We start from the raw sequence: 27,575 nt of genomic DNA on the forward strand, positions 1-27,575 counted from the left end.
GAAGGCCTCACCCAACCCTGAGAGAAGTTGGGAGGGTGGTGGGAACAAGTAAGTGGCAGGACCCTGTCGGGATTGCAGGTGCCTGGCTGGCTGTGGCTATGGGAATCAGCTGGTGGCTAGGGTTCTAGCGCATTTGATTTCTTCAGGTTTGCTGTGTCTCACAGAAGGCAGCAGGAACCCAGCTGTCTTAGTGGAGGGGCCCTGCAGGACACAAGCTCAGCATGCAGAAGTGCATGAACGGGATCCCTGGATCAGGGTTGTTCTGGGAGTTCTCTCAGCTGCCCCAGGAGCTCTCTGCTGAGCAGCCCAGCACAACCCCCAGGAAATACAGATGGGGTCCAGGTCACCAGCTGACTGCACACAGCTAGGCATGCCTGGGGATCCTGCTGCCAGAGAACCATTCTCAGGCCATGGCATGCTCCTTGAAGAATTCTCTCTCTTTCTCTCTCTCTTGACCCAACTCTCTGTCTCTCTCGACCCAACTCTCTCTCTCTCTCGACCCAACTCTCTCACTGCTGTCAGGGAATATTTTAGAACCACAAGAGATCAGCGGTGGCAGGACCCTTAGGGATCTAGTACAACCTTGTTGCTTTAGGTGAATCACACTCAGAAAACAGGGCTTGCCCTAGGTCACCTAGCTGGTTAATAGCAGCATTCAGAACTTCAAGTTCTCTTGATTTCTTTGTTCCTGTTGTCCCCCAAGAAACTAGTATCTCTGGCCTCCTGGGGCCCATTCTGCATGCCCTCCCCACTTCCCCTGATTCCAGAGACTTAGAAACAACAGAGTTGATACATAAGATTGAAACCATTCCAGTAGGAAATCAGGCAGTTTGCTGTTGAAAGTTGTCTGGCTTTTTGCATGTGAGCAAAAAGCAGACACAGGACTGGCCTGTGTCTGGCCCCTCTGTGAGGGCTACTCAGCAGTAAGCAGGCCTTAGTAAGGCTGCCGCACACTTTTTGGTCTAGGTGAGAGTGCATAAAGGTTCTGGGGGTGAGCCTGATAACTCTGCTATTTCTCCTTGGATGGCACCATCCACCCGGCAGGCTTGGGAACTCTAAGCTCAAGCTCTTGCTCATTTGTCATTTACCCTAGTGGAAGCTTCTTGCCCAGATAGAGATCTGAAATCGGTGGGAAGCAAGCAGGGATTGTACCTTGCTTTAGAGTAGATATGTTTGGAAAAGCTAAGTAGAAATTTTTTAAAATAAAAGTTGTATTTCAAACATGTTAGGCTTTGTAGGTGAAGCACTTGTTTTGACTTAAGTAGAAGTAATATGTTCTCATTTCTTTGTAATCTAGATTTTCCTATTTTGAATGCTTAAAGCAAGGCATACCTGTTCTAGCAGGATCTGCCCACACCTCGGCCGTACATCTCTGTGAGAGGCCCCTCCAATGATTAGCTTTTGCAACATGGTCCAGTTTCTAGAGGGCACTAGAACTTTCTGTGCCAGGGCTGGCAAGTTATCATGGTGCCATCCTCCTTTCTATAGTTCCAGTTTAGCCCTTCTTTCCCTGCCTTTAAGGAGAAGAAATATGGTGACATCTGAGATGATGGAAACTAGATTACCTCTAATGTCAGGTCAAGCTATTTCTCTGGATCTATGATTTTAAGATAAAACAGGCTGGTTCTGAGTTCTGGTAAGACAGAGACCCTGGTGGCAGTGGAAAAATCAGAAGCACAAAGTCGAAAACTCTTGGCCTCTGCTTTCTCCTGTAGCACACAGAAGAGGGAGCTGGCTAGATCTTTTGGTGGGGTCAGGAAACATGGGCTGAGCTTTCTAGTCTGAGTGTGGAGAAGGGTAACCTCAGCCACAAAACTCTGTCAGGCATTGAGTGACAAGCCTCAGCAGCTGAGTGCACTCCTGGTGATGCTGGTTTTCCTTGAATACTGGCCCTGGGGCTATGGGTGCATGGACTCGTAAAGCTGTTGGCGCCCCTGGAAACCTCCTGGGTTCAGCCTCTCCCACAGTAGGAGTTCTTGCCCTTCATACCCTCTCTCTGGATGGATGGTCCTTGATTGGGCAGGGAATTAATGACAGAATGAGCAGTCCCTAATGGTATTGGGCAGCTGGGAGTTTAGGCAGCTTCTCTTTAACCACTCCTGGGACCGCACCCGAAAACTCTACACCCTCTGCCCCAGAACAGTTCTGCAGAGTGGTGAAGTTCACTTCCCCAACTCTTCTCCAAGTCTAGCTTTTCTTTCCTTCTGGCTCCAAGGTGCTCTGTGTCGGTCTGTGTATGTGTGTGTCTGCGTGTCTCTGTGTATATTTGGGGAAAAGGGCAATCAGCAATCAACTGAGGTTTCTTAATTGTGATTATATTCCTGAGAATGAGCAGGACAGGAATAAGGATGTTATAATCGCCTGTGGGTTTTGTCCATTCATTTCATGCTCTTTGAACAGAAAGTATACCTGGGAAAATACCAGCTTTTTCTCTCAGGGTTCTGAGTGAGAGGACACCATCCAAGAATGTTGTTAGCTTTTCAGTTCCCACTCTGCATTGCCTGAAGAAATTGGTATGTTGCACGTATGCTTTTGGTTGAAATTGAACATATTCTAGTGAATGTGCCTTAAAAATCACGACACTAGTTCAGAGGAAGCACGTAAGGTCCAGACCTATGGCGAAGACAGGTGTTGGAAGACAGGACTGTGATAATCAGAAGCTGTAAGAGAACTTTTGGAGCCTGCAGGATATTTACCTCTTAAATAAACTTAGCATTTAGAGGTAGTTCTAAATTTAACAAGTAACAGGGTTGGTTTGAAAGAAAAAGGTCCATGCTTTGCTTACAATGGAGTCTGCAGTGAGGGGAGATGCTGAGATAGCCATTTCCGTGGCTCTGTTATGAAAGCACAAATTCCATCTCCTAGATGGACTTCCTGGTTTTCTCTTACTGCAGTAACACTGGCCTTCCCTTCTCTAATTCCTTACCCCAGCTGCGGCATCCCTGTGTCAACCCAGGATGCCAAGTGGCCCTCAGATTACGCTTCTCCAGATAGCTGAATGAGTCTGCTTTCACCGTTACTGGGACCTGAATGATCTGCAGTCAGGGCCCAGAGTTGGGACGCTATACTACCCTGGGCTCTGGTCTGTAGGCTTGTCGTAGCCACCAGTAATAAGCCAAGGGCTGGGCTCTTGAGTTTATGGCCACCGGGAATTTTCTGTCATCTCATACAGTTGGGAGGGGCAGAACAGACATTATGACATGTTTGGTTTTTAAATTTTCCAACCAAGTTTGAAAAGGCAAGTTGGTCTTATAGAAAGCACTACTGCACTTAGTAGCTATGTGATTTTGAGCAAACCATGTAATCTCTCTAGGTCCATTTTCCTAACCACAAGATGAAGATGTTACATTGTCAAAGCTTGCTGTAGGATTCGGGGTGAATGAAAGTTACTCCTTGCTTTCATCACTACCTTTATAGCTCATCACTGTGCCTTTTTTTCTTTCCTAAGAAAGACATCACATCCCTCTCCTCTGTGCTCCTGTCCCTCCCTTCCCCTAGCAAGGTCCAGGCAAAGCTGGAGATGAGGCTGAGATCCAGAGTTTCCTAGAAGGCAACTTAGAATGGCTAGGAAAGGGGAACCTGACTGCTTGGTCAGGAGGGTGCAGTATCTCTTGCTGGGAACACAGCCAGTTTTCACAATGCCTAGAATGTGTGTGTCTATTTGCACAAGTTGTCTTTTCCTATTTTGGAGTGGTCAGACATTTATTTTTGTTCAAGATTATCTGGAGTTTTAGACAAATTTACAAAACTGTGCTTTTATTAAGTGACTTTTTGAATAAACTTCTTTGGTATTCTGGAGCAAATGTATTTATTTATTGGTATGTGCAATGACAAACTTGGTATTTTCCCATGTTGACATTATGTTGTAGAATTTAGTGTTTGTCTAAGTACAGACATAAATCAACAAATTAAACTTGAATTGTTTCAACATTTCCGTGTACTTTTTTCATAAAAGGGGGAAAAAAGCCCTGTTTACTTCCTAATTTTTTTCTATACCTTTCATTCATTGTTTCCTAGGAGCCTCAGGTGGGTAAGTAGGTGGTAATAGCAAAGAGGTCATAACCTCACCAATGACATGTAGGTCAACACTGTCCTCCCTCTGGCTGTCCCTTTCAAGTTTAAGGTTCATGAGAACCACACCCAGAGACTGGAAAAATGGTGAAGTCAGAAGGTTCTTAAGTTAGAGCAGTTCTCTTCAGGGTCTGCTGTGCCACCTGAAGGGGCTGGCGGTTCCTCAGCATCCCCTGTGGGCCTGGCCTTAGGAAGAGAACAGGGCTGTAGAGATGAAAAAGGTACAAAAGACCCAACCACTTGATTTCTCTGGGCTTGCTTGGACCCCAACCCATTTAAACAGGACTTAAACGTGCTTAGGAATCTTTTTTGTTGCAGGGCAGCTGTGGCAGATTTGAAACCAAAAAGGAAGGGAGGCTACAGTGGTAGCTAGAAGCAGACATGAAAGCTAATGGTCTGACCCAGAGAGGAGGTTATAACTAAAGGCACCCAGAGGCTGCAGAAGGGCCCTGGGCCACTCCTGGCAGTCAGGGTGGCCTTAGAGGGTGTCCAGTGTGACATCTCAGCAACACTGGACTTGGTGGTGACGGTGATCATGCTGTCACCAAGCACCTACCATATGCTTTGCTCTGGCACAGACACTTTATAAACAGCATCTTATTTAATCCAAACAGCCCTGTAAAAAGAGCATTTCCCAATTCATGGGGAAACTGGTTCTCTGAGAGGTTAAGGAATGACCTAAGAGGAGAAATTTGGCCTGTTTTCTTTGTATAAAAAAAGGAAATGCAAAGGAAGCACATTTTAGAAAAGTCAGTGGTCAAGGCAAAGCCATAAATGTCTTCATGTTCTTCTCAGTGTTGCTGAATAGCTCAAGTGTTACATTTCTCTTTGGAACACAAATAGTCCAGATTGAAGGGAACTTTGAGAGTGGGTAATAAATAGGGTTTGTCCATTCCCCCAGATCTAGAGTTCTGAGGTGACCAAGGGCATTTCCTACGTGAACCATGGCCCATCTCCTGTGGCCTCTGCCTCTGCCCCTGGTGGGAAATAGCATATACAGGATATTCTAAAAAGGAAACAGGGTTTTGTTTGTTTGCTCAGCAGGTTGAAAAATCTTAGATGGCTATAGACAGGGGTGGCCCTATGTCCAGGATAGTCTTAGTTTAATGCCTATTACCTTGGCATAATTACAGTAAAGCTCCCTTTTTCCAAGGTGTTTGCATTTGGACCATAAGTTATTTGATTGCCCAAGCCATATAAGGTGCAGAGTATGGTTCTCAAAGGCCACTGCTTCTACAGGCCAAATACACCTCCACTCCTCAGCACACCTCCCTGGGCCCAGCTTCTGGAGCTAGTCATGGAGATAATGAAATGGTTTCTTTGTGCTCCCGTTGTGACCAGGAAAGAGGATCTCCTGGCTGCACTACCCACCTGATTTATCGAGAATGGTCCCAAATTATGCAGTTGTTTTGTGGGCTAACTGTCCATAGAGGTATGACTTGTGTACTCTGCCACACTGCCCAAAGGCCAGGGGACTGATAAAGTTCCCAGCCCTCTTGTTGTGAGAAATGAAGACTGCAAGGAAAGAAACAGCAGCCCTGGCAACAAAAACCAGTCCCATGATTCTGTCATCCTGGGTTGTACACACATAACCATCATCCCTGAAGGATAAAATAATTCTGGAAAATCCAAAAAGAATTGTCTAAATTCTAAATAACTGAAAGGTACATCCAAATGTCTGATATATAAATACACAAATATATTCCTTATATATAAACCAACCAAGAGCTAGGGCAGGAAGAACTACCATAAGGGCTTAGTACTTCTGGCAGGAATTTCCATAAGCCAATTTTCCCCAAAGACTAACAACACTTTACATAACAGCCTCATCAAAATACTTGAACATCCATGTATTTTCACACCCTACTGCTTTTTTCAGCATCTCTTTCTGCCAAGAATGTCCTCTCTTCTTTGCCCACCTGAAGAAGTTCTTAGCATGCCTCAAGGCCCACCTCCCAAGAAACTGAAGTGTCTTGGAAATACTTTAGCAAAAACAATTTCTCTTTCCTGTAGTTTTGGGCCCATGTCTGAATTATAGCATAGCCCTTATAATAAAAACATAATTACCACTTAATGAGTGGTTATCATGTATGAGCTAGAACCAATGCTGTTTTACACACACTGATTTCATTTAACCAGAACTTTTAATACTCCTCCCTTTACTACCCTAAAGCCAAAGCTCAGACCAGTTAAGGAGCTGACCCAAGATTCCACAGCTAGAAAATGCAGGGACAGACCATGGCTCATGTTTCTCTGCCTGCAGAATTCACAATCTTGAGCCCTCTTATAGGGTCATAGTTCATTTTATCCGTCAGGCTCTCTCTCATTATATTGAGTTTTTTGAGAATAGAAATTGAGCCTCTGTTCCTAGTACCTAGCACTGAGCAACTGACTGCTAAATGAATGAATTAGCTAGAAGAAAACAGAAGTATTTATCTCTAATAAGGGAATCATACCCTAGGGCAAAAAGGAAATCTGAGCGAGGAACCCAGGGCTCTCCTCATAAATTACCCCCTCATAGTGAACGAAGGGAAATAACAGAAAACAATTTATCGAAACAGTAAAGAGCACCTGTTATTTTTCACCTTTAGTGTACATCTAGATTGCATTCAGTACATTTTAAACTGCATTCTTTACAATGTGAAGCAAATGTTCTACACAGAGATAGATGCAATATACGTCCTATAAATTCAGTCTTGAATGACTTTTCTCTGTAACTCAATTAATAATAAATGCCTAGTAGTAGCTGACAGATTATCTTATTATCATCCCATACCTTCTAACAGCAGTCTGTATGCTGATGTATGATTTTAAACTATTATTTTCCCAGCATCTTATTCATGCCAAGCATAATGTAACTCTAAAAGCCATATCTACCTTTACATAATTTCTTAATTTTCCAGTCTTCTACATTTCATGACTGGGAATGTCTTTGGGAATGTGCCCTCTTCAAACTCTCAGGTCTTACATGTAAACTGAATTCACACATACTTTATGATGTAATTCATGAGTGCTATCTTGTCTCAAGAAGACATGCATCAGATGCAGTAAGGAGAAAAGGCCTTTAGTTTGGTCAAAATCCTCCCAGGCCTAATCTAGTTGCGACTTTCCCCAGCTCTCTCAAAAGACCCAAATATCTGAGTATGGAACATATAGTCTCTACCCCTGGGCACTGCTATATTGGTTCTCTGCAACAGACATACTCCAACTTCCCTGTTGAGTTGGCACTTTGTATACAAGATCAGTTCGCATTTCTGTTTCAATTTATGTGCTTTTGAGAACAAATTTCTCAAAGGGTGCAACATTCAGAAACAGCTTTAGGTAAGGACTGTCCATAAGCGCACAGATTCTCTCCCCAGTTGCTGGCTTCCTGGCCGTCTGAGCTCCTCATGGCAGGAGCAGAATTCACAATCTTGAACCCTCTTATAGGGTTGCAGCCTCCTCATGGCAGGACCATCCCTGGGCAGGCCTTCCTGCAGCTTCAATGGCCTCAAGTCTTGTCTCTGCAGGGCAGGGTCTAAAGTCTTTATCTAAACCTTCCTCTGTCCACTGAAAACCAGGAGTGCAAAGGTACTTCTGGGCTTGGCAGTTCTGTTAAGCAGAACAGGGGTAAAGGAAGCTAGATATCCAGGCAGTATCAGAGTAAAACAGTCCCCAAACAAGCCTCTGGGCTCATTCTTAGATCAGTGGGAGTCTTCCCTACTCTGGAGAAAAGAGGATGTTTGAGGCAGCATCAATGTTCCTAGGAAGACCCTCACTGCAAGGAAGAGGCTTCAGCTCAGAGAGCAGTCTTACCCTGCTCTGGGCCGAGCCCCACAAATAAAATGTTCTCTTCTCCCCAGGGGACTACTAACCTGCTCAAGGCCCAAAGAATAAGGCATCTTGGAGTCTGAAATCTTCATTCTTGCAACCTTAAGTCCTCATCATCTGTAAGCTGATGTTCGTTCACAGGTGAACTATCTGTTACACCTACCAGGAAGAGTCAGACCTTTGCCCCTGAGTGGTTCCATCTGTAATTACAATAGACCAAACATAATTACTTAATGGATCAACTTCTCTGATAGGGGAAAGGCAGGAAGAGAAAGAGCAAAGCTGTCCTGTGTTCACACTAATGTCCGTGTTTTACAAGGTGACAGGTGTGTGAGCACCAGGAAGGATACATGATATCCGTGATAGTGGCCTGATAGCTATGACACCTGAACAAAGTGAAGAAAGTACAGGGCACAGGGCCAAGAAGGAAATCTGAGGAGAGAAAGGTCACCTTGGGACTTGAGTAATGGATACTTCAGACTGGCTGTTTTCACTCTAAACCCTGGGGGTTACGCTTCCTCAGCGTGCTGCCTGTATATGCTTTATCGATGTTGATGCCCAACCCTTCATCTCTAAAGTCTTGGGACCACTCTTCTTTGGTGGTTTCCTCTTGCCCAAGGTAGCTATCTGCATTGAATCCAGCATTCTCTGCCAAGACAGCAGGATCCTCGTCTTCATGAAGACAGCAGGAACATGTTTCTGGCTTTGGATCACACGAGGTGACAGAATTATCTTCCTGGGCTCTGGGGTCAGTGGGCAGACTTTCCCAACCCAAATGATCTGATTCTTCCTCTTCTATCACTCCCATTCTCTCAGCTGTTTCTTCAGCAGAAAGCTCTTTTGGGTCAGGGTAATCCACCAAGATTGTTTCTTGCCTACGCTTGATACACTCTGAAAGGTCATAAATTGGATAAGTCTCTTCAGGGTAACCTAGAGAGAAAAGTAGCACAAAGTATTACATAGAATGTCTCCTCAAAAAAAAATAGTGTCAGGTTCAAAGAGGGTTCTCAGGCAGCAGCCATCCTATCCTAACAGATCCATTCAAGACATCTCTTAAGATTCCAATAGTTCTAAAGTTTCACTTGAGCAAATTCTTAGCAATCTGGCTGACTATCTCAATGCTCTGAAATACAAACCAATTCAGATGAAAATCCCTTCTTATGTGTAGGGTGCTTGGGGCAGAGTTAAGTCTTATACCACGTGTTTTTGCAGTACTGATGAAGATTAAACAAACAACATGAGCCTTTAGTTAAAAAAAAAAAAAAAAGCATCAAATACCAGAGCACAGCTCCAGGCTAATGTTTATAATTTCTATTTGGAACAATTTCCAAATCTTCCTTGGTGAAGGGGGGAGAGGAAAGGAATGCTAAGCTCTTTGAAAAATACCCCATGAAGCTTTCTATTTATCAAAACAATTGAAATGGCTTGCAAGTGTCAAAAATAGAGAGCACTTTAGCAAGACATGCCCAAGATCCCGAAGGACAAGCACTGCATTTTTGGAAGACAGAATTCCTGTTGTTGGCTTCTTCATCTTCACAAAATGGAACAAAAGAAAACAACAAACTGGTAAACAAAATGAATAACACTGGTACTGAATCCCAGCTAGGATAATGAGAAAAGAGAAACTGTTGCCAAATTACCAAACGAAATGAAATAAATCTGTGTCAGCCAAGCAAGCCTGAGCAGCAGATGGGCCGTGCTGGAGCTCACACACCAGTACTGGCACCAGCGGCAGTGATCACGATACAGTGCAGAAAGCTGGAGGATTCAGAATCCATTTGCCCATTATGATAATTGGCAAATTCAACCCTAACGTAAACCACTTTGTGCCTACAAACTGTGACAAATAAGTCTTTTTTGGTGCAGTGTAGGGTGTGTGGAGACATTTCTACATTCACTGCTTTTTCTGACTATAAAAATCATACAGACTCATTTGTAGAAAATTTGGAAAACATACAGGCTAATTTAAAAAAGAAAACACAAATCACCCATATCATCACTCATAATAATTTGCTTTTTTCTGGCCTTTTAACCATATAAAACATGTCTTTTCTTTTCTTTTTTTCTTTTGAGGCGGAGTCTCGCTCTGTCACCTGCCCAGGCTGGAATGCAGTGGTGCAATCTCGGTTCACTGCAACCTCCACGTCCACGGTTCAAGTGATTCTCCTGCCTCAGCCTCCCGAGTAGCTGAGACTACAGGTGCATTCCACCACACCTGGCTAATTTTTTGTATTTTTAGTAGAGACGGGGTTTCACCACGTTGGCCAGGCTAGTCTCAGACTCCTGACCTCAGGTGATCCACACACCTCGGTCTCCCAAAGTGTTGGGATTACAGGCGTGAGCTACTGCGCCCGGCCAACATGTATTTTCTTATTCCCTTTTTTTTAAAAAGGATCATATTTGTGCATAAAAGGTTATATCCTAATGTTTTTCAATTCAACATTATATCATGAGCATCTCTCCATGTCATTAGGCATTTGAAAGCTGGCTGCAAAGTATCTCATCATATAGCTACATAACTGACATGATTTACTAGTCCTCTTTTCTAGGACATTTAGATTCTTTCCAATTTTCCCCTATTATAAGTAGTATACAAGTTAAGATCTCTTAATGTAAGTCTATGTCCACTTCCTTAATTCTTTAAGATAGACTTCTATAAATATGAAAACTAGACCAAAGGGAATGGACATTTTAAAAGTCTTTTTTATACTCTGCCAAATTACTTTCCAGAAGAGTGGTATAAATTTTCAATCTTACCAGTGATATAAAGACTGTCCATCTTATCACCCCCTCACCAGCACTCACAGTAGTATGTTAAGAATTTTGCCAATGCAGCTTTATTCCAAGGCTCAACTTACTGTGGATGGAATGCTAGGTAAAGTGGAGCTTAGCTACCCAAGACCCTCAGCCTCCACGGCCAAGGATAGGAGCTGGAAAAGCTGCTTGCTAGTCAGCTCCCAGCCACTGAATGCTTAAAAGAAGCCCATTTGCTGGCATGTCCCTGCCTTCCCACACCTAGAACAAAGCTTACCTTTGAATTTTCATGACTATCTGCTTTAAGAGGGAAGGCCACCCAGACTCAGGCTCTCAGCCTACCCCAACACCAGGCCTCAGTCCAGCTCTGCATCCCTAGTCATAATGCCTGTACCCACAAACCCAGCCTCCATGCTGGCCCCTGCAGATACAGACTCCGGGCCTACCAAGCATCAGGTCAGCAACTATGGCCCCATAATCCAGTCCCACCCTAGGTTCCAGACAAAACCAGAGCCAGGTCTGCCCGTATAGCCCCAATGCCAAATTGGCACCCCTAACTTCAGTTACCAGGCCAGCACCTGCAGACACAGACTCCAGGCCTGCCCAGTGCCAGGCTAGTCTCTATGACCACCCCTACCTTCAGGTTGGCCCCTGCATTCCCACAATCCAGCAGACCCTGGGTCCAGGCCAACCCAGTAGACCCTAGCATTGGGCTGGCCCTCAGAACTCCAGGACTGCCCCTATGGACCTAGGTTCTAGGCTGGGGCCTGTGGCCAGCCCTAATGGACCTAGCCTCCAGACACATCCATCAGACTCAGACTCCAGGCCCATTTCAGTGGACCCAGGCACCAGGTTCATTCTAGCATCTGGCCAATCTCTGAAGACCCAGGCTCAAGGCCCAGTCCAGCCCCAGGTCAGCCCTTGCGGACCTAGGCTTTGAGATAGCCTCTCCGCACAAGATACGGGCTCCAGGTCCATGCCTGAGGATTCAATCAACAGGTACACCCCAGGGGATCCAGGATTCAACCCCAACCCCATGGACTCAACACCAGGCCACCCTGCCTAAGGACTCTAGCAGCAATGCCACCTGCAGATCACACCAAATGGCCTACCCAGAATCTCTGGGCATGCTGACTGGCGAATGGCTTTTCCAGACAAAGCCAGTATGCAAAAACCATTCACCAGCATAAGTCCCTGCTTCTTCAAATGCACAGACACCAATGCATAGCCATGAGGATCAAGAACAATCAGGGAAACATGTTGCCACCAATGAACAAAATAAAGCACCAGGAACAGACCCTAAAGAAATGAAGATATGGCTGGGAACGGTGGCTCACGCTTGTAATCTCAGCACTTTAGGAGGCCAAGACAGGTGGATCACCTGAGGTCAGGAGTTCAAAACCAACCTGGCCAACATGGTGAAATCCTGTCTCTACTAAAAATACAAAAAGTTAGCCAGGCATGGTGGCAGGTGCCTGTAATTCCAGCTACTCGGGAGGCTGAGGCAGGAGAATTGTTTGAACCCAGGAGGCAGAGGTTGCAGTGAGCTGAGATTATGCCATTGCACTCCAGCCTGGGCAACAAGACAAAACTTCGTCTCAAAAAAAAAAGGAAATAAAGACACATGAACATGAATTGCCTAACAAAGAATTCAAGAGAACTGTTTTAAGGAAACTTAGCGAACTTCAAGAAAATACAGAGAAACAATTAAAGGAAACCAGGAAAACAATAAATAACTAAAACAAAAAATTTACAAGAGATTGAAATTATATTTAAAAAATCAAATTCTACAGCTGAAAAATACGAGATATGAAATGAAAAATGCAATAGTATCAACAGCAAAACTGATTGAGCAAAAGAATGAACCTTTGAATCTAAAGACATTATTTGACAATATACAGTTGGGTGAGAAAAAAAGAATGAAAAGAAAGAAAGCTTATGGGATTTATGGGGCAGCTTATGGGATTTATGGGAACTGGAGTTCAAGAAGGAGGAGAGAAAGACAAAAGGATAGAAAGTTTAAAGAAATAATAGCAGAAAACTATACAAATCTGGGGAAAGTTGTAAGTATCTGGGTACAGGAAGGTCAAAAGTCTCCAATCAGACTGAACTCAAGTAAGACTATCAAGAAGTATTATAGTCAAACTATCAAAAATAAAAGAGAGGATGCTGGAAGCAGCAAAAGAAAAAAAGTAGATCACATATAAGGGAGTTCTAACAGATTTATCAGCAGAAACCTTAAAGGCCAGAAAAGAGTGGGAAAATATATTCAAAATGCTTATGGAAAACAAAAACAAACAAAAGGTCAACCAAGAATATTGTAGTTGGCAAAGTTCTCCTTCAGAGATGAGGAAAAAACAAACACTCTGCCAGACAAAAGTTGAAGGAGCTTATCCCCACAAGATCTATCTTATAAGAAATGCTGAAGGGTGTTCTTCAAGTAGAGAGCAAGGGACACTATTTAGTAACACAAATATATATATGAAAGTATAGGCTGGGTGTGGTGGCTCACGCCTGTAATCCCAGCACTTTGGGAGGCTGGGGTGAGTGGATCACCTGAGGTCAGGAGTTCGAGACCAGCCTGACCAACAAGGTGACCCCACCTCTACTAAAAATACAAAATTAGCTGGGTATGGTGGTGCATACCTGTAATCCCAGCTACTTGGGAGGCTGAACTGAAAACTATAAAATTTTGATGAAAGAAATTGAAGAAGACACAAATAAAATGAAAAGATGTCCTGTTTATGAATTGGAAGAATTGATATTACTAAAATGTCCATAGTATACAAAGCAATCTACAGATTCAATACAATCCCTATCAAAATTTCAATGACAATTTTTCACAGAAATAGAATAAACAATTCTAAAATTCATATGGAACCACAAAAGACCCCAAAGCAATCGTGAACAAAAAGAACAAAGCCAGAGGCGTCACAGTGCCTGATTCCCAAATCTACTACAAAGCTATAGTAATCAAAACAGTATGTTACTGGCATAAAAACAGACATACAGACTGATGGAACAGAATAGAAAGCCCAGAAATAAATCCACACATTTACAGTCAATTTTTTTAAACAAAGATGCCAAAAAATAAAACATACACACATACACATAGGTCAAATGACAAACACAAAAAGGTCAAAGGACAATCTCTTCAATAAATCGTGTTGGGGAAACTGGATATCCACATGGAAAACAGTGAAATCAGACCCTCATCTCACACCTCACGTTTACAAAAATCAACTCGAAATGCACTGAAGACTTAAACCTAAGACCTGAAACTGTAAAACTACTAGAAGAAAACCTAGGGAAAAAGCTCCATGACATTGGTCTGGACAATGATATTTTTGGATATGACACCAAAAGCCCATGCAACAAAGGTGAAAATAGACAAATGGGATTACTGCAAAAAGCTTCTGTACAGCAAAGGAAACAACAGAGTGAAGAGACAATCTATGTAATGGGAGAAAATATTTGCAAACCATATATTTGATAATGGGTTAATATCCAAAATATATAAGGAACTCAACTCCGTAGCAAAAGAAAACCTAATTTAAAAATGGGCAAAGGATATAAATAGACACTTCTCAAAAGAAGACATTAAAAATAGTCAACAGGCATATGAGAAAGTGCTCAACATCACTAAACATTCAAGAATTGCAAATTTAAACCACAATATCACCACATCTGTTAGAATGGCTATTATCAAAAAGACAAAAGGCAATAATAAGTGTCGGCAAGGATGTAGAGAAAAGGGAACCCTTATATACTATTGCTGGGAATGTAAACTAGTACAGTCATTATGGAAAACAGTATAGTGACTCCTCAACAAATTAAAAATAGAACTATCATATGATCCAGCAATACCACTACTGGATATATATCCAAAAGATAAGAAATCAGTACGTCAAAAAGACATCTGCATTCCCATGTTCACTGCAGCATTATTCACAATAGCCACACTATAGCATCAATCTGAACATCCATGAATGGATGAATAAAGAAAATGTGGCACATATACACAACAGAATACTACTCAGTTTTTGTTTTTTTGGTTTTTTTTTTTTTGAGACAAGGTCTCACACTGTCACCCAGGCTGGAGTGCAGTGGCACAATCTCAGCTCACTGCAATCTCCACCTCTTGGACTCATCTCAGCCTCCCACCTCAGCCTCCCAAGTAGCTGGGACTAGGCACATGCCACCATGCCTAGCAATCTTTTGTATTTTGTGGAGACAGGGTTTCACCGTGTTACCCAGGTTGGTCTTGAACTCCTAAGGCTCAAGTGATCCACCTGCCTCGGCCTCCCAAAGTGTTGGGATTACAGGCGTGAGCCACTGCACCTGGCCTATTCAGCTTTCAAAAAGGAAATCCTGTTATTTATGAACTTGGAGGACATTATGTTAACTGAAATAAGCCAGGCAAACACAGACAGATACAGCGTGATTTCACTTATACGTGGAGTGTAAAAAAGTCAAGATCATAAAGAAAATAAAATGGTGGTTATCAGAAGCTAGGGGGATCAGGGAAATGCTAGTCAAAGGACATAAAATTTCAGCTGGATAGGAGGAATAAATAAGTTCAAGAGATCTATTATATATTGTACAGACTACAGTTAATAACAGTATGTTGTATATTTGAAAATTGCTAACAGAGTACATTTTAAGTGTTCTCACCACAAAAATCCTTAAATATGTGAGGTAATGTGTATGTTAAATAGCTTGATTTAGCCATTTCACAGTGTATACATATATCAAAACATCAATATATATAATTTTATGTATTCATTAAAATAAATAATTTTCTTTTTAAAAGAGGAAGAGGCCCCCTGAGGAAAATCAAATAACTCATAAAACTGCTGAGGTAGCCTATGTAAGCCAACATTACTGGTTACTCAAGAACATCATTAAGGGCAGGCGCAGTGGCTCACACCTGTAATCCCAGCACTTTGGGAGGCTGAGGCAGGTGGATCATGAGGTCAGGAGATCAAGACCATCCTGGCTAACACGGTGCCCCATCTCTACTAAAAATACAAAAAATTAGCCAGGCATGGTGGCAGGAGCCTGTAGTCCCAGCTACTTGGGAGGCTGAGGCAGGAGAATGGCATGAACCCAGGTGGCAGAGCTTGCAGTGAGCCAAGATCGCGCCACTGCACACCAGCCTGGGCACGACAGAGCGAGACTCCGTCTCAAAAAAAAAAAAAAAAAAAAAAAACATCATTAAAAATATAAGCAAGCAACAAAAATTCACTGCTCCTATGAGAAAACCAGTAGTTCAAAATGAGGGAACAAAACTAACCGAAACTATGCCAATAGTCCCTAATAAAATAGTGCAGGAAATAGGAGTTAACATCAACCAATTTATGATTGATATTCCCAATAATATTCAAGAAGATACTGCATTGATAAAACCTAGCCAGGCTTCAATTTAAAAAGGGAGCAAACAAGAAATAAAAAGGAGCTATTGAATAGAAAGCCATAATTGTAAATAAAAAAAAAATTAATGCTCAGCAAGAAAATAGCAGATGGGGCGAGGTGCATTGGCTCACTCCTGTAATCCTAACACTTTGGGAGGCTGAAGCAGTTGGATCACCTGAGGTCAAGAGTTCGAGACCAGCCTGACCAATATGGTGAAACTCTGTCTCTACTAAAAATACAGAAAAATTAACCAGGAGTAGTGGCGGGCACCTGTAGTTCCAGCTACTTAGGAGGCTGAAGCAAGAGAATCACTTGAACCCAGGCAGCAAAGGTTGCAGTAAGCTGAGATCGCGCCATTGCACTCCAGCCTGGAAGACAGAGCGAGACTCTGTCTCAAAAAAAAAAGAAAAGAAAATAGCAGATTGAAATGGATGTGGCTGAAAACCAAATTAGTATATTAAAAGTCCAAGTTGAGGAATTCTCCCAGCACAAAGATAAAATGATAAAGAAGTGGAAATTATGAGGAAAAAAGATAAGCTGCATGGCAAACTATCAACAATATCCAATTTCAGAATTACTGGAATTCTAGAACGAGAGAACAAAATAGGGTAAATGGGCACCATAATTAAAGAGATTATAAAAGAAAATATCCTTTAGCTGAAGAAAGCCTTGAGTCTTCCGATGGAAAGGACTCACTAAATTCTTGACAAAAATACTATGAAAAATCCACACATTCGTACACACTCAGACATGCGCAGATTATCTGATCAAATTCAGAATTTTTAAAAGCTGGAGGCATCACGCTACCTGACTTGAAACTATACTACAAGGCTACAGTAACCAAAACAGCCTGGTACTGGTCCAAAAACAGATATATAGACAAATGGAACAGAACAGAGGCCTCAGAAATAACACCACACATGTACAGCCATCTGATCTTTGACAAATCTGACAAAAATGAGAAATGGGGAAAGGATTCCCTATTTAATAAATGGTGCTGGGAAAACTGGCTAGCTATATGTAGAAAGCTGAAACTGGATCCCTTCCTTACACCTTATACAAAAATTAATTCAAGATGGATTAAAGACTTAAATGTTAGACCAAAAACCATAAAAACCCCAGAAGAAAACCTAGGCAATACCATTCAGGACATAGGCATGGGCAAGGACTTCATGACTAAAACAGCAAAAGCAATGGCAACAAAAGCCAGAATTGGCAAATGGGATCTAATTAAACTAAAGAGCTTCTGCACAGCAAAAGAAACTACCATTCGAGTGAACAGGCAACCTACAGAATGGGAGAAAATTTTTGCAATCTACCAATCTGATAAAGGGCTAATATGTAGAATCTACAAAAAACTCAAATTTACAAGAAAAAAAACAAAATACCCCATCAAAAAGTGGGCAAAGGATATGAACAGACACTTCGCAAAAGAAGACACGTATGCAGCCAACAGACGTATGAAAAAATGCTCACTATCACTGGTCATCAGAGAAATGCAAATCAAAACCACAATGAGATCCTATCTCATGCCAGTTAGAATGGCAGTCATTAAAAAGTAAGGAAATAATAGATGCTGGACAGGATGTGGAGAAATAGGAACGCTTTTACACTGTTGGTGGGAGTGAAAATTAGTTCAACCATTGTGGAAGACAGTGTGGCGATTCCTCAAGGATCTAGAACTAGAATTACCATTTGACCCAGCAATCCCATCACTGGGTATATACCCAAAGGATTATAAATCATGCTACTATAAAGACACATGCACACGTACATTTACTGTGGCACTATTCACAATAGCAAAGACTTGGAACCAACCCAAATGTCCATCAATGATAGACTGGATTAAGGAAATGTAGCATATATACGCTATGGAATACTATGCAGCCATAAAAAAGAATGAGTTCATGTCCCTTGCAGGGACATGTATGAAGGTGGAAACCATCATTCTTAGCAAACTATCACAAGGACAGAAAACCAAACACTCATAGGTGGGAACTGAACAGTGAGATCACTTGGACACAGGGTGGGGAACATCAGACACTGGGACCTGTCGGGGGATGGAGGGCTGGAAGAGGGATAGCATTAGGAGAAATACCTAATGTAAATGACGAGTTGATGGGTGGAACAAACCAACATGGAACACGTATACCTATGTAACAAACCTGCACGTTGAGCACATGTACCCTAGAACTTAAAGTATAATTTAAAAAAAAAAAAGAAAGAAAGAAAATAAAACAAATTTCCAGACAGAAGACAAGCAAGCTAGCTAACTAAAAACAGGTAACCTATTGAGAAGAAGGAGCAGACCAGGATAAGATTTCTCATTTTCGACATCAAATTAAAGAATGAAGCAATATTTTCTAACATTTTAGGGAAAGTGGCATAATCAACGATTTTATACGCAGCCAAACAATTTGTTTGTGTACAGGTGAAAAATATGTACAGATATCCAAGTACTCAGTACACAATACTATATGGGAAAGAAATATGAAGATATTCTTGACAAATACAAAAATTAGTCAAAATTTAAATTCAAGAAAAATGATGCTATATATAAGACAGTGGTTAACAATGAAATCTGTAAGAATTATCAACATAAAATAAGTATTGATAATGTGGCCTAGGAATTTAATGCTACTGTTAAGAAATGACACTTAAAACAGAAAAGGTTAGTATCTTTAAAAATTAATATCACTTGTAGTTAAAATTCCATATATTTTCAACAAAACCTAAAAGGTAGATAGAGGCGGAACAATGAAAACTGCAATTTGGAGGAAAAACTGAATTTCATTTCATTAATTACTTGTGAGATTAAAATACTTTTTTATATGTTTCATAGCTGGCTGCATTTTTTCTTTGTGAACTGCTTATCTGTAAGGATATCAGTGTTTTCTAAATTAGTTCAAGAACTTTTTAACATATTAAGATATCGGCCAGATGCAGTGACTCACATCTGGTAATCCCAGCACTTTGGGAGGTTGTGGTGGGCAGACCGTTTGAGGCCAGGAGTTCAAGACCAGTCTGGCCAACATGGCGAAATCCCATCTCTACTAAAAATAAAAAAATTAGCTGGGCATGGTGGCGCATGACTGTAGTCCCAGCTATTTGGGAGGCTGAAGCACGAGAATCACTTGAACTCAGGAGGCAGAGATTGCAATGAGCAGATATCAAGCTACAGCACTCCAACTTGGGCAACAAAGCAAGCCTCTGTCTCAAAAAAAAAAAAAAGATAACTTTTTTCAATTATATTTGTTATAAATATTTTTCCAGTTTATTCTTGTCCTTTAAACTGTGTGATATTCTCTGATCTGCAGAAGGTAAAAGTTTTATGTATTTAAGTTACACAATCTTTTCCCTGAGAATTTGTGTTGCTTTTAAAAAAAATTAATCTTTTTTATTTTTAGATAATTATAGATTCACCGGCAGTATATAAGAAATAACACAAGCCAGGCACAGTGGCATGCACCTGGAGTCCCAGCTACTCAGGAGGCTGAGGTGGGAGGATCGCCTGAGCCCCAGCATGGGCAACATGGTTAAGACCCTATCCCTTTAAAAAATACTACTAATAGTAATACAGAAATCTCATGTACCCTTTATCCAGTTTCTCCCAAAGGCAACATCTAGCAAAACTGTACTACAATATAACCACCAGGATATTAATATTGATACAGTCAGTATACAGAACATTTTCCATCACCACAAGGATCCCTTATGTTGCCCTTTCATGGCACACTCACTCTTTCCTACTCCTATTCCTCTCTTAACTCCTAGCAACAACTAATTAGTTCTCTATTTCTATAATATTACCATGTCAATTATAAATGGAATCATATAGTATGTAACCTTTGGGAATTATTTTTCCCCCCACACTCAGCATAATTCTCCGGAAATTCATCTGGGTTGTTGTACATATAGTTCATTCCTTTTTATTGCTGAGTGTATACCACAGTATATATATACCACAGTTTATTCACCTCCTAAAAGACATTCAGGTTGTTTCCAGTTCTTGGCTATTAAAAGTAACTTGCTATAAATATTCACATGGTGGTGCATGCCTGTAGGCTCAGCTACTGAGGAGGCTGAGGTTGGGGGGTTGCTTGAGCCCAGGAGATCAAACAGTGAGCCATGACCATGTGCCACTGTTCATGGGCAACAGGGCAAGACCCTGAAAAAAAAAAAAGAGAGAAAAACAAAAGAAAGAAAAAGGAAAAAAAAAAGGAAAAAGGAAGGAAGGAAGGAAAGAAAAGAAAAGAAAGGAAAAAAGAAAACAAAACTCCAGACCAAGATAATATCATTGGAGAATTCCACATAACTTTTATGGCATAAATAACAGTAACTCTACAGAAACTTTTCCAGAAAACAGAAAAAGGAACACATCCCAATGCATTTTATGAGGCCAGGATTACCCTGAAATCAAAACCAAAGACATTACAGGAAAAGAAAATCACAGACCAATATCCCTCACATATGCAAGACCTATACCTTGGAAACTACCACACATTGCTGAGAGAACTTTTAAAAGATTTAAATAAATGGTGAGATATAACATGTTCATGAACTAGAAGATTCAATACAGTTACTGTATTGATTCTTCCAAATTGATTTAATGATTCAAAGCAGTACCAATCAAAATCCCATTAGGCTTTTTCATAAAAACTGACAAACTAACTGTAAATTTATCTGAAATTGTGAAGGAAATAGCCAAAATAATTTTGGAAAAAAAATCTGAACAACTTGAACTACCCAAAATCAAGACTTACTATAAAGACACAGTAATAAGGAACATGTGCTATTGGTACAAGTAGAGACATACAGATCAATGGAACAGAATAAAGCCTAGAACAGACAAGCACATGCATGGTCAACTGGTTTTTCAAGCAAATGTCAAGCTAATTAAATGTAACAAAAGAAGCTGAACAATTGGGTATTTGATATGGAAAAAAATAAACCTCAGTCCTGACACCTCAGACCATCTATAAAGGTTAACTCAAAATGTAAAAGCTAAAACCGTAAAATTTCTAGAAAACATGGGAGTTAGGCAAACCTTGGGTTAAGCAAATATTTCTTAAACAGAACATAAAAAACGGGCCTGGCACAGTGGCTCATGCCTGTAATCCCAGCACTTTGGGAGTCCGAAGCAAGCGGATCACAGGTCGGGAGATTGAGACCATCCTGGCTAACACGGTGAAACCCCATCTCTACTAAAAATACAAAAAAATTAGCCAGGCATGGTGGCAGGCGCCTGTAGTCCCAGCTACTAGGGAGGCTAAGGCAGGAGGATGGTGTGAACCTGGGAGGTGGAGCTTACAGTGGGCCAAGATGGCGCCACTGCACTCAGGCCTGGGGGGCCACAGCAAGACTCTGTTTCAAAAAAAAAAAAAAAAAGCAAATCATAAAGAAAAAAATGGTAAGTTGGACTTCATCAAAATTTAAAACTTCTACTCTTTGAAAGATGCTGTTAAGAAAATATAAAGGGCCGGGCGCGGTGGCTCAAGCCTGTAATCCCAGCACTTTGGGAGGCCAAGATGGGCGGATCACCAGGTCAGGAGATCGAGACCATCCTGGCTAACACGGTGAAACCCCGTCTCTACTAAAAAATACAAAAAAAAAACTAACCGGGCGAGGTGGTGGGCGCCTGTAGTCCCAGCTACTCGGGAGGCTGAGGCAGGAGAATGGCATAAACCCAGGAGGCGGAGCTTTCAGTGAGCTGAGATCCAGCCACTGCACTCCATCCCGGGCGACAGAGCGAGACTCCGTCTCAAAAAAAAAAAAAGGAAAATATAAAGGCAAGCTACAGAAAATATTTGCAAAATACAGAAATGACAAATAACTTGCACTCAGAAGATAAAAAGAACTCTTGCAACCCAACAAGAACCTAATCAACCCAATTTAAAAACTGGCAAACAATTTGAACAGACACTTCAAAGATATGCAGATGGCAAATAAGCACATGAAAAAATGTTCATCATCATTAGTCATTGGAGAAAGGTAAATTAAAGTCACAATTAAGATATCATTTTACACTCACTAGAATAGATAAAATTAAAAAGACTGACAAGACCAAGTGTTACCAAGGATGTGGAGTAACTTCAATTGCCATACACTGCTGCTGGGAAGGGAAAAAGAAGAGCTACTTAGGAAAGCAGGTTGACAGTTTCTAATAAAGTTAAACATGTGGTCAGGCATGGTGGCCCATACCTATAATCCCAGCACTTTAAGGGGCTGAGGCAGCTGGATCACTTGAGGTCAGGAGTTCAAGACCAGCCTGGCCAACATGATGAAACCCTGTCTCTACTAAAAATACAAAAATTAGCCAGGTGTGGTGCCAGGCACCTGTAATCACAGCTACTTGGGAGGCTGAGGCAGGAGAATCACTTGAACCCCAGAGGCAGAGGTTGCAGCAAACTGAGATTGCTCTGCTGCACTCCAGCCTGGGTGACAAAGTAAGACTGTCTTGAAAAACAACAACAAAAAAAGTTAAATATACAATTACCTTAAACCCAGAAATCTCACTCCTAGGTATAGACCCAAAAGAAATACAAATATATGTTCAAACAAAGACTCATAGGCAGAAGTTTATAGCTGCTTGAGTCATAAGAGTGTAAAGGTAGGAATAACCCAAACGTTCCTCAACTGGTGAATGGACAAATTATGGTATAAGCAAATAACTGACTACTACTCAGCAAGAGAAAAAGTATGGATGCACTCAATAACAAACATGAACGTCAAAAGTATTACGCTAAATCAAAGAAGCCAATGAGCATATGCAGTATAATCCACTTACACAGAAAAGGCAAAACTAAAGGTACAGAAAGCACTTCAGTTGTTGCCAGGGGCAGGAGAAGGGCATTAGCTACAAAGAAGGGGGAGCTTTCTGGGGTGATGGAAATGTTCTTTATCAAAATTATGGTGTGATTATACAAACTCTATACATTTGTCAAAACTCATCCAACTGTACATTTAAAACTGGTTAATATTCCTGTTTATATATTATACCTCAATAATGAAGCTAATTTTAAAAAAATCTGTACGATCTCTTTTCTGGGCTGACAGCTAATAAAAAAATGAGAAGACACTGTTTACCTTCCCAGTCCTCCATGTAAGGAGCCTCCTCAGCTTCTTTCTCTGGAGAAAATCTGTCAATGAATTTTCCTTCTTTCATGACCCTGGTGATTTCTCGGAGCTGATGTAGCAACCGTTTCTCTTGGTCAGAAGTCACAGTCTGTGTTCTGCTTAGAAATATCAGACAATCCAACCATTTAGTGGTAAATACTCCTAGGCAACAGACATAAACATCACTATGGTCTGTCTGGATACTGGAATAGAAAGTGCAATTGCAGCAGATAATTATTCTAGGAATTGATCCTCCAACTGCATAGCTGGGAACTAGAGATGTTAGTCCAATGTTTTGATTTTATAAATGGGAAAACTAAAGCCCAGAATAAAGTGATTGCCCAAGGTCCCGAAATTAGTTATTGTCAATACTAGGAACAGACCCCAGATGTCTCAGCTTTCAGTTCAGTGTTTTTTCAGTGTATCTCAATGCCCCGATTCTCAATCGCCTAACAATTTCACTGTTATTCACACTACTCCATTTACTACAAGCCACTTTTCTCTGAAGCAAGGTCATCAAAGGAAAATGTTCTAAGCCATTAGCGTCAACCAGGAAAATTTATGCTACTAGAAATCACCAGGCTTAATTTACTTGTGCAGGTATAAGGATAGATTCTAAAATTTCAGAGGTGGGTAATTTTGAAAACTCAATCATCTAGACTAGAGAAATTGGGGAAACTGGGGTCCACAGAGGAGAAATATTGTTTATATATTCATACTGCCACTTAATGGAAGCACTATAACTAAAACCATCCAGGCTTCTGATCACATTTTGTGCAATTCTTGAAGCACAGTGCTCAAGTTCCACATTTTGGAAAACCTGGTTTGAATCCCAACTTAGTTGTGTGGCTCTGGCAAATATCTGCAAAAATAACATGAGACTCAAGGATAACAGTATGATTATTTTCTTTTAGAGGAAAGCACTGCATCACACTGTTAGGCAAACAAGGTCCTACTTAGAAGACTGATAACTATCTGCTTTGAGACCAGTTTCATCTAGCAGCAGGATTTAATGGAGGCTACTTATTCTCCTCTTAAAACCCAAACACAAGTTAATACAACACTTACAAAGGAAAAATGATGTACTCTGTATTAGCCTGTGGAGATGGTCATCTATTTTTCTAACAGCCAGTTCTGAGCCTGCACTCATTTCTATGCTCAGTCTAACTTTAGCCTTAATGATTAATAAGGAAAATGAAAAGAGTATTTCTCCTTTCAACATGAAGATAGTAACTGAGGAAAATGAAGAGCCAACATTACCAGAGACCTCAGTGAAAGGAAAAACGAAAACACCATGAGTTCCACTTCTTCCACACCAAGTAGCTTCAAAGCCATGAACTACTAAAGATGCCTGTCTGTTCCACATTCAGCTAAAATCCTATACTTACAGGGCCTCTGACAGCTCTATTCTTCCCATCAGTACAGGAGTCCTGACTCTCCAAAACCGTTCATCTGTCCCACATAACCCCTATTCTTACTGTTAAAACAACCCACTTTCTGTGAGGCTTCTGGGGCCGACTAGAAGAGCTTACCTGCCTACCACAAACTCTTGTCTCTTCAGGTGGCACATGTTACTTTTCCAGACTGTACACAGGGCATTCTGATCTTCAATGAATGAAACAGTCTTAATTCTGTTTCCTAAGTCATGGGAAATCAGAAGCCCTTATCCTAAAAGAGGATGGGTAGACTAGAGGAAGCAGAACAGACAAGAGCTTTCCCAGAGAACTCTAAACCAAAGCATCCTCATTTCACTCTAAACAAGTATACCTTTATTGTCCATATCTGGCATTATGCATTAATCATGGTCTACTTTATGATATATTCTGAATTTATTGCAATGAATATTTTCATGGATTCCTTATCATCTCAACTTGGTTTGATACTCCTAGAGGGCAGTAATAATTAAGTTGACAACAGTATAGGCACAATGCCATGATCACTATTAAAAGCTCAATAATTATGTGTTAGTTTGATTGATCCCCATTTCCTCACCATCCATTATTTTCTTCCACCTTCCTGAATTCTGGATTCCATTCTATCATTTTACCAAAAGTTGCAAAAACTTTTACTCAAGTGATTTTCACTTTACTAAGTCCAAGGGTCTTTTTCTCACATTTTTTTCTTCTTGACTTCTCTATACTATAGACCATCCTCTGCTTGAAACCTCCTCCTCCCTTAGCTATTGAGACATTTGTATTCCTCCCACTTCTTTAACCATTCCTTTTATCTATGACCCTGGCTCACTTTCTTCCACCCACCTCCCAAAACAATTTTCCCAAGACTCAATCCTAGGACTCTCATTTCTCCATTCTTATAATCATGCCCTCAGGAAGCTGACCCAGTATCACAGATTAGACCATCACCTCTACAGAAAAGATGTCCTAATGCTACTATTAATCTTGACTTTTCACACAAATTCCCATCTCACAACTCCAGTAATTTCCTGGGCATTTCCACTTGGAGGCCTTGCGACTATGTTAAAGTTAATCTTAAATTCACCTCCTGAAACCAGGTCCCAGTTGGCTCAGAATCGTGAGCAACTCCATGAACAGGAAGACCACAAGAGGCTGAGTATGGAAGATTCTAAGATGACAGAAAAATAAAAGGTCACAGTTGGGAAATAGCCTCACCAGAATTTTGAATTCTGTAAGCCCAGCAGAATCATCAAGTTCCAAATGCAAGAGTTAAGCACAGAGAATTAAACAGATGTTAATAACACCATTCATGGTTAGAACAGAACTCCGATCAGTAAAAGATTTCAGGATACTGCAGCAGAGTCTGATATGCCTCAAAGATTTGGTGATCTTACCTTTCTCCATGGAGATTTTCTCCATCTCTCACTCCCAGCCAATGACTTCCAAACCTGAGCCCTTTGCTCTGACCTCAAGAACCAAATTTCCAATTGCTGTTTCATATTACACATGGATGTTCTGATGGCATCTCAGACATACTCAGTGCTGAACTTACGATCTCAACTCCAAAGCCTTATGTACTTTCCCTTCTTTTATATTTTATCTTGGTTAATGCCATAATCTTCCTTCCAGTTTGGCTGTAAATCTCCAATGCATCTCTATTTATTTATTCTTCTTCATTGCTCTTATCTGGTTAGTGGTTTTCTTTTGGGGAACCAACTCATCTTCCATTCACAGTGCAAAGGTTAGCATGAGCCATCCATCCCCCACCTCTCCTTCAAGGGTGGCCATGTGACTGTGACCCACAGCTAATCATCACATTCCATCCCCTTGGCTGCAGGGATTGATTCAGGGATAGATATAGGACCCAAGTTGAGCCAACTTTACTTTTGGACCTTGAACACAGTGAAGCCTGAACTGAATACTTTGACATTAAATTCATCCTGGCAACAGTCCATGAGGAGACTGTCCCTTTGTTCCTGCTCCCTAAATGCCGAAAGCTGCTCTGGTTACCACCCTTCCTGAAACCTGGATGTTCAGTTGTTCCTTTGACATTATGAGCTACCCCATATTCTTCCAATAAATTCTGCCTCCTCGTACTTCAAACTTTTTGCTAGCCAGAGTTGGCTGCTTGCAACCAAGAAACCTGATACAGCCTGTGATTTTTTTTCTTCCATTAGGTGCCCTTAACTTGGCCCCACTTTTCCACTCTCACTGGTCTATTTATTACCATTTGCTGAAACCTTTTCAATAATGTTCCAGCATACAGTCACTCTATATATTACTGTAAGAGTTATTTTTCTAAAGCATAGCAAATCGTGGTATTTCTCCTCAAAAGCCTTCAGAGTCAAAATAAGTGTGTGTTGTCGGGGGAGAGAGGAGCTAGGCAAACGAAAAAGTACATGCCAAGTCCAGAGGCAAAAACATACAGGTATTTTAGAGGAACAGCAAGTGGTCAGTGTGGCTGGACCACAGAGAGAGTGATGAAGAAAGATAAAGTAAGAGAGGTACAAAAGGCCAGGTCACTCAGGACCATGTAAGCTATGTTAAAGATTCTGTGCTTTTTCAAAATCAAAAGGGACCTGTTGAAGGATTAAAACAAAAGAGATAATCCATCTGTTTGGAAAACAGAAAGAAAACTGAAAGGTGGCAAAATTAGAGAAACCACATGAGATAGCTATGACCTATGTCAAAAACAGGTATTCATTCACTCACTCATGCACTCACTCACTCATTCTTTCTTCTGCTTCATCTAATATTTTTTTTGGAGCCTTTTATGTGCCTGTGCTAAGCTCTACAGCTAAGAAAGATAATCCCTGACCTCACAGAGCCTACAGTCTTTTGCAGGGAGACAGGCTTATTAATTAAATAGAAATGACAAGACATGGTGATTAATGAGATATAGGAAGTAAAATAAAAGGTGAATCAAGGATAACATCTAATTTCTGCTTTGGGCAACCAAGTGGATGGTGAAGCCATTTGCTGAGATGGAAATTA

The 27,575-nt window shown here is 41.2% G+C and overlaps 1 protein-coding gene across 5 annotated transcripts in view; it reads right to left on the bottom strand.

Moving 5' to 3' along the window:
* Nucleotides 1–3,733: 3,733 nt before the first annotated feature.
* RIC3 (RIC3 acetylcholine receptor chaperone) overlaps nt 3,734–27,575 on the bottom strand; it is a 56,572-nt gene continuing 32,730 nt past the window's right edge. For 2 of the 5 annotated variants that reach the window (XM_011954372.1, XM_011954371.1), the window contains one exon: nt 3,734–8,811. In XM_011954372.1, the coding sequence (XP_011809762.1) occupies nt 8,372–8,811 (440 nt within the window). In that variant the 3' untranslated portion in view covers nt 3,734–8,371. Of the gene's footprint in view, nt 8,812–23,136; nt 23,370–27,575 lie in introns of all 5 variants that reach the window. The other 3 variants (XM_011954370.1, XM_011954369.1, XM_011954368.1) reach the window with 3 other exon arrangements.

Source organism: Colobus angolensis, unplaced genomic scaffold, assembly GCF_000951035.1.
Source record: "Colobus angolensis palliatus isolate OR3802 unplaced genomic scaffold, Cang.pa_1.0 Scaffold381, whole genome shotgun sequence".
Lineage (NCBI taxonomy): Eukaryota > Metazoa > Chordata > Mammalia > Primates > Cercopithecidae > Colobus > Colobus angolensis.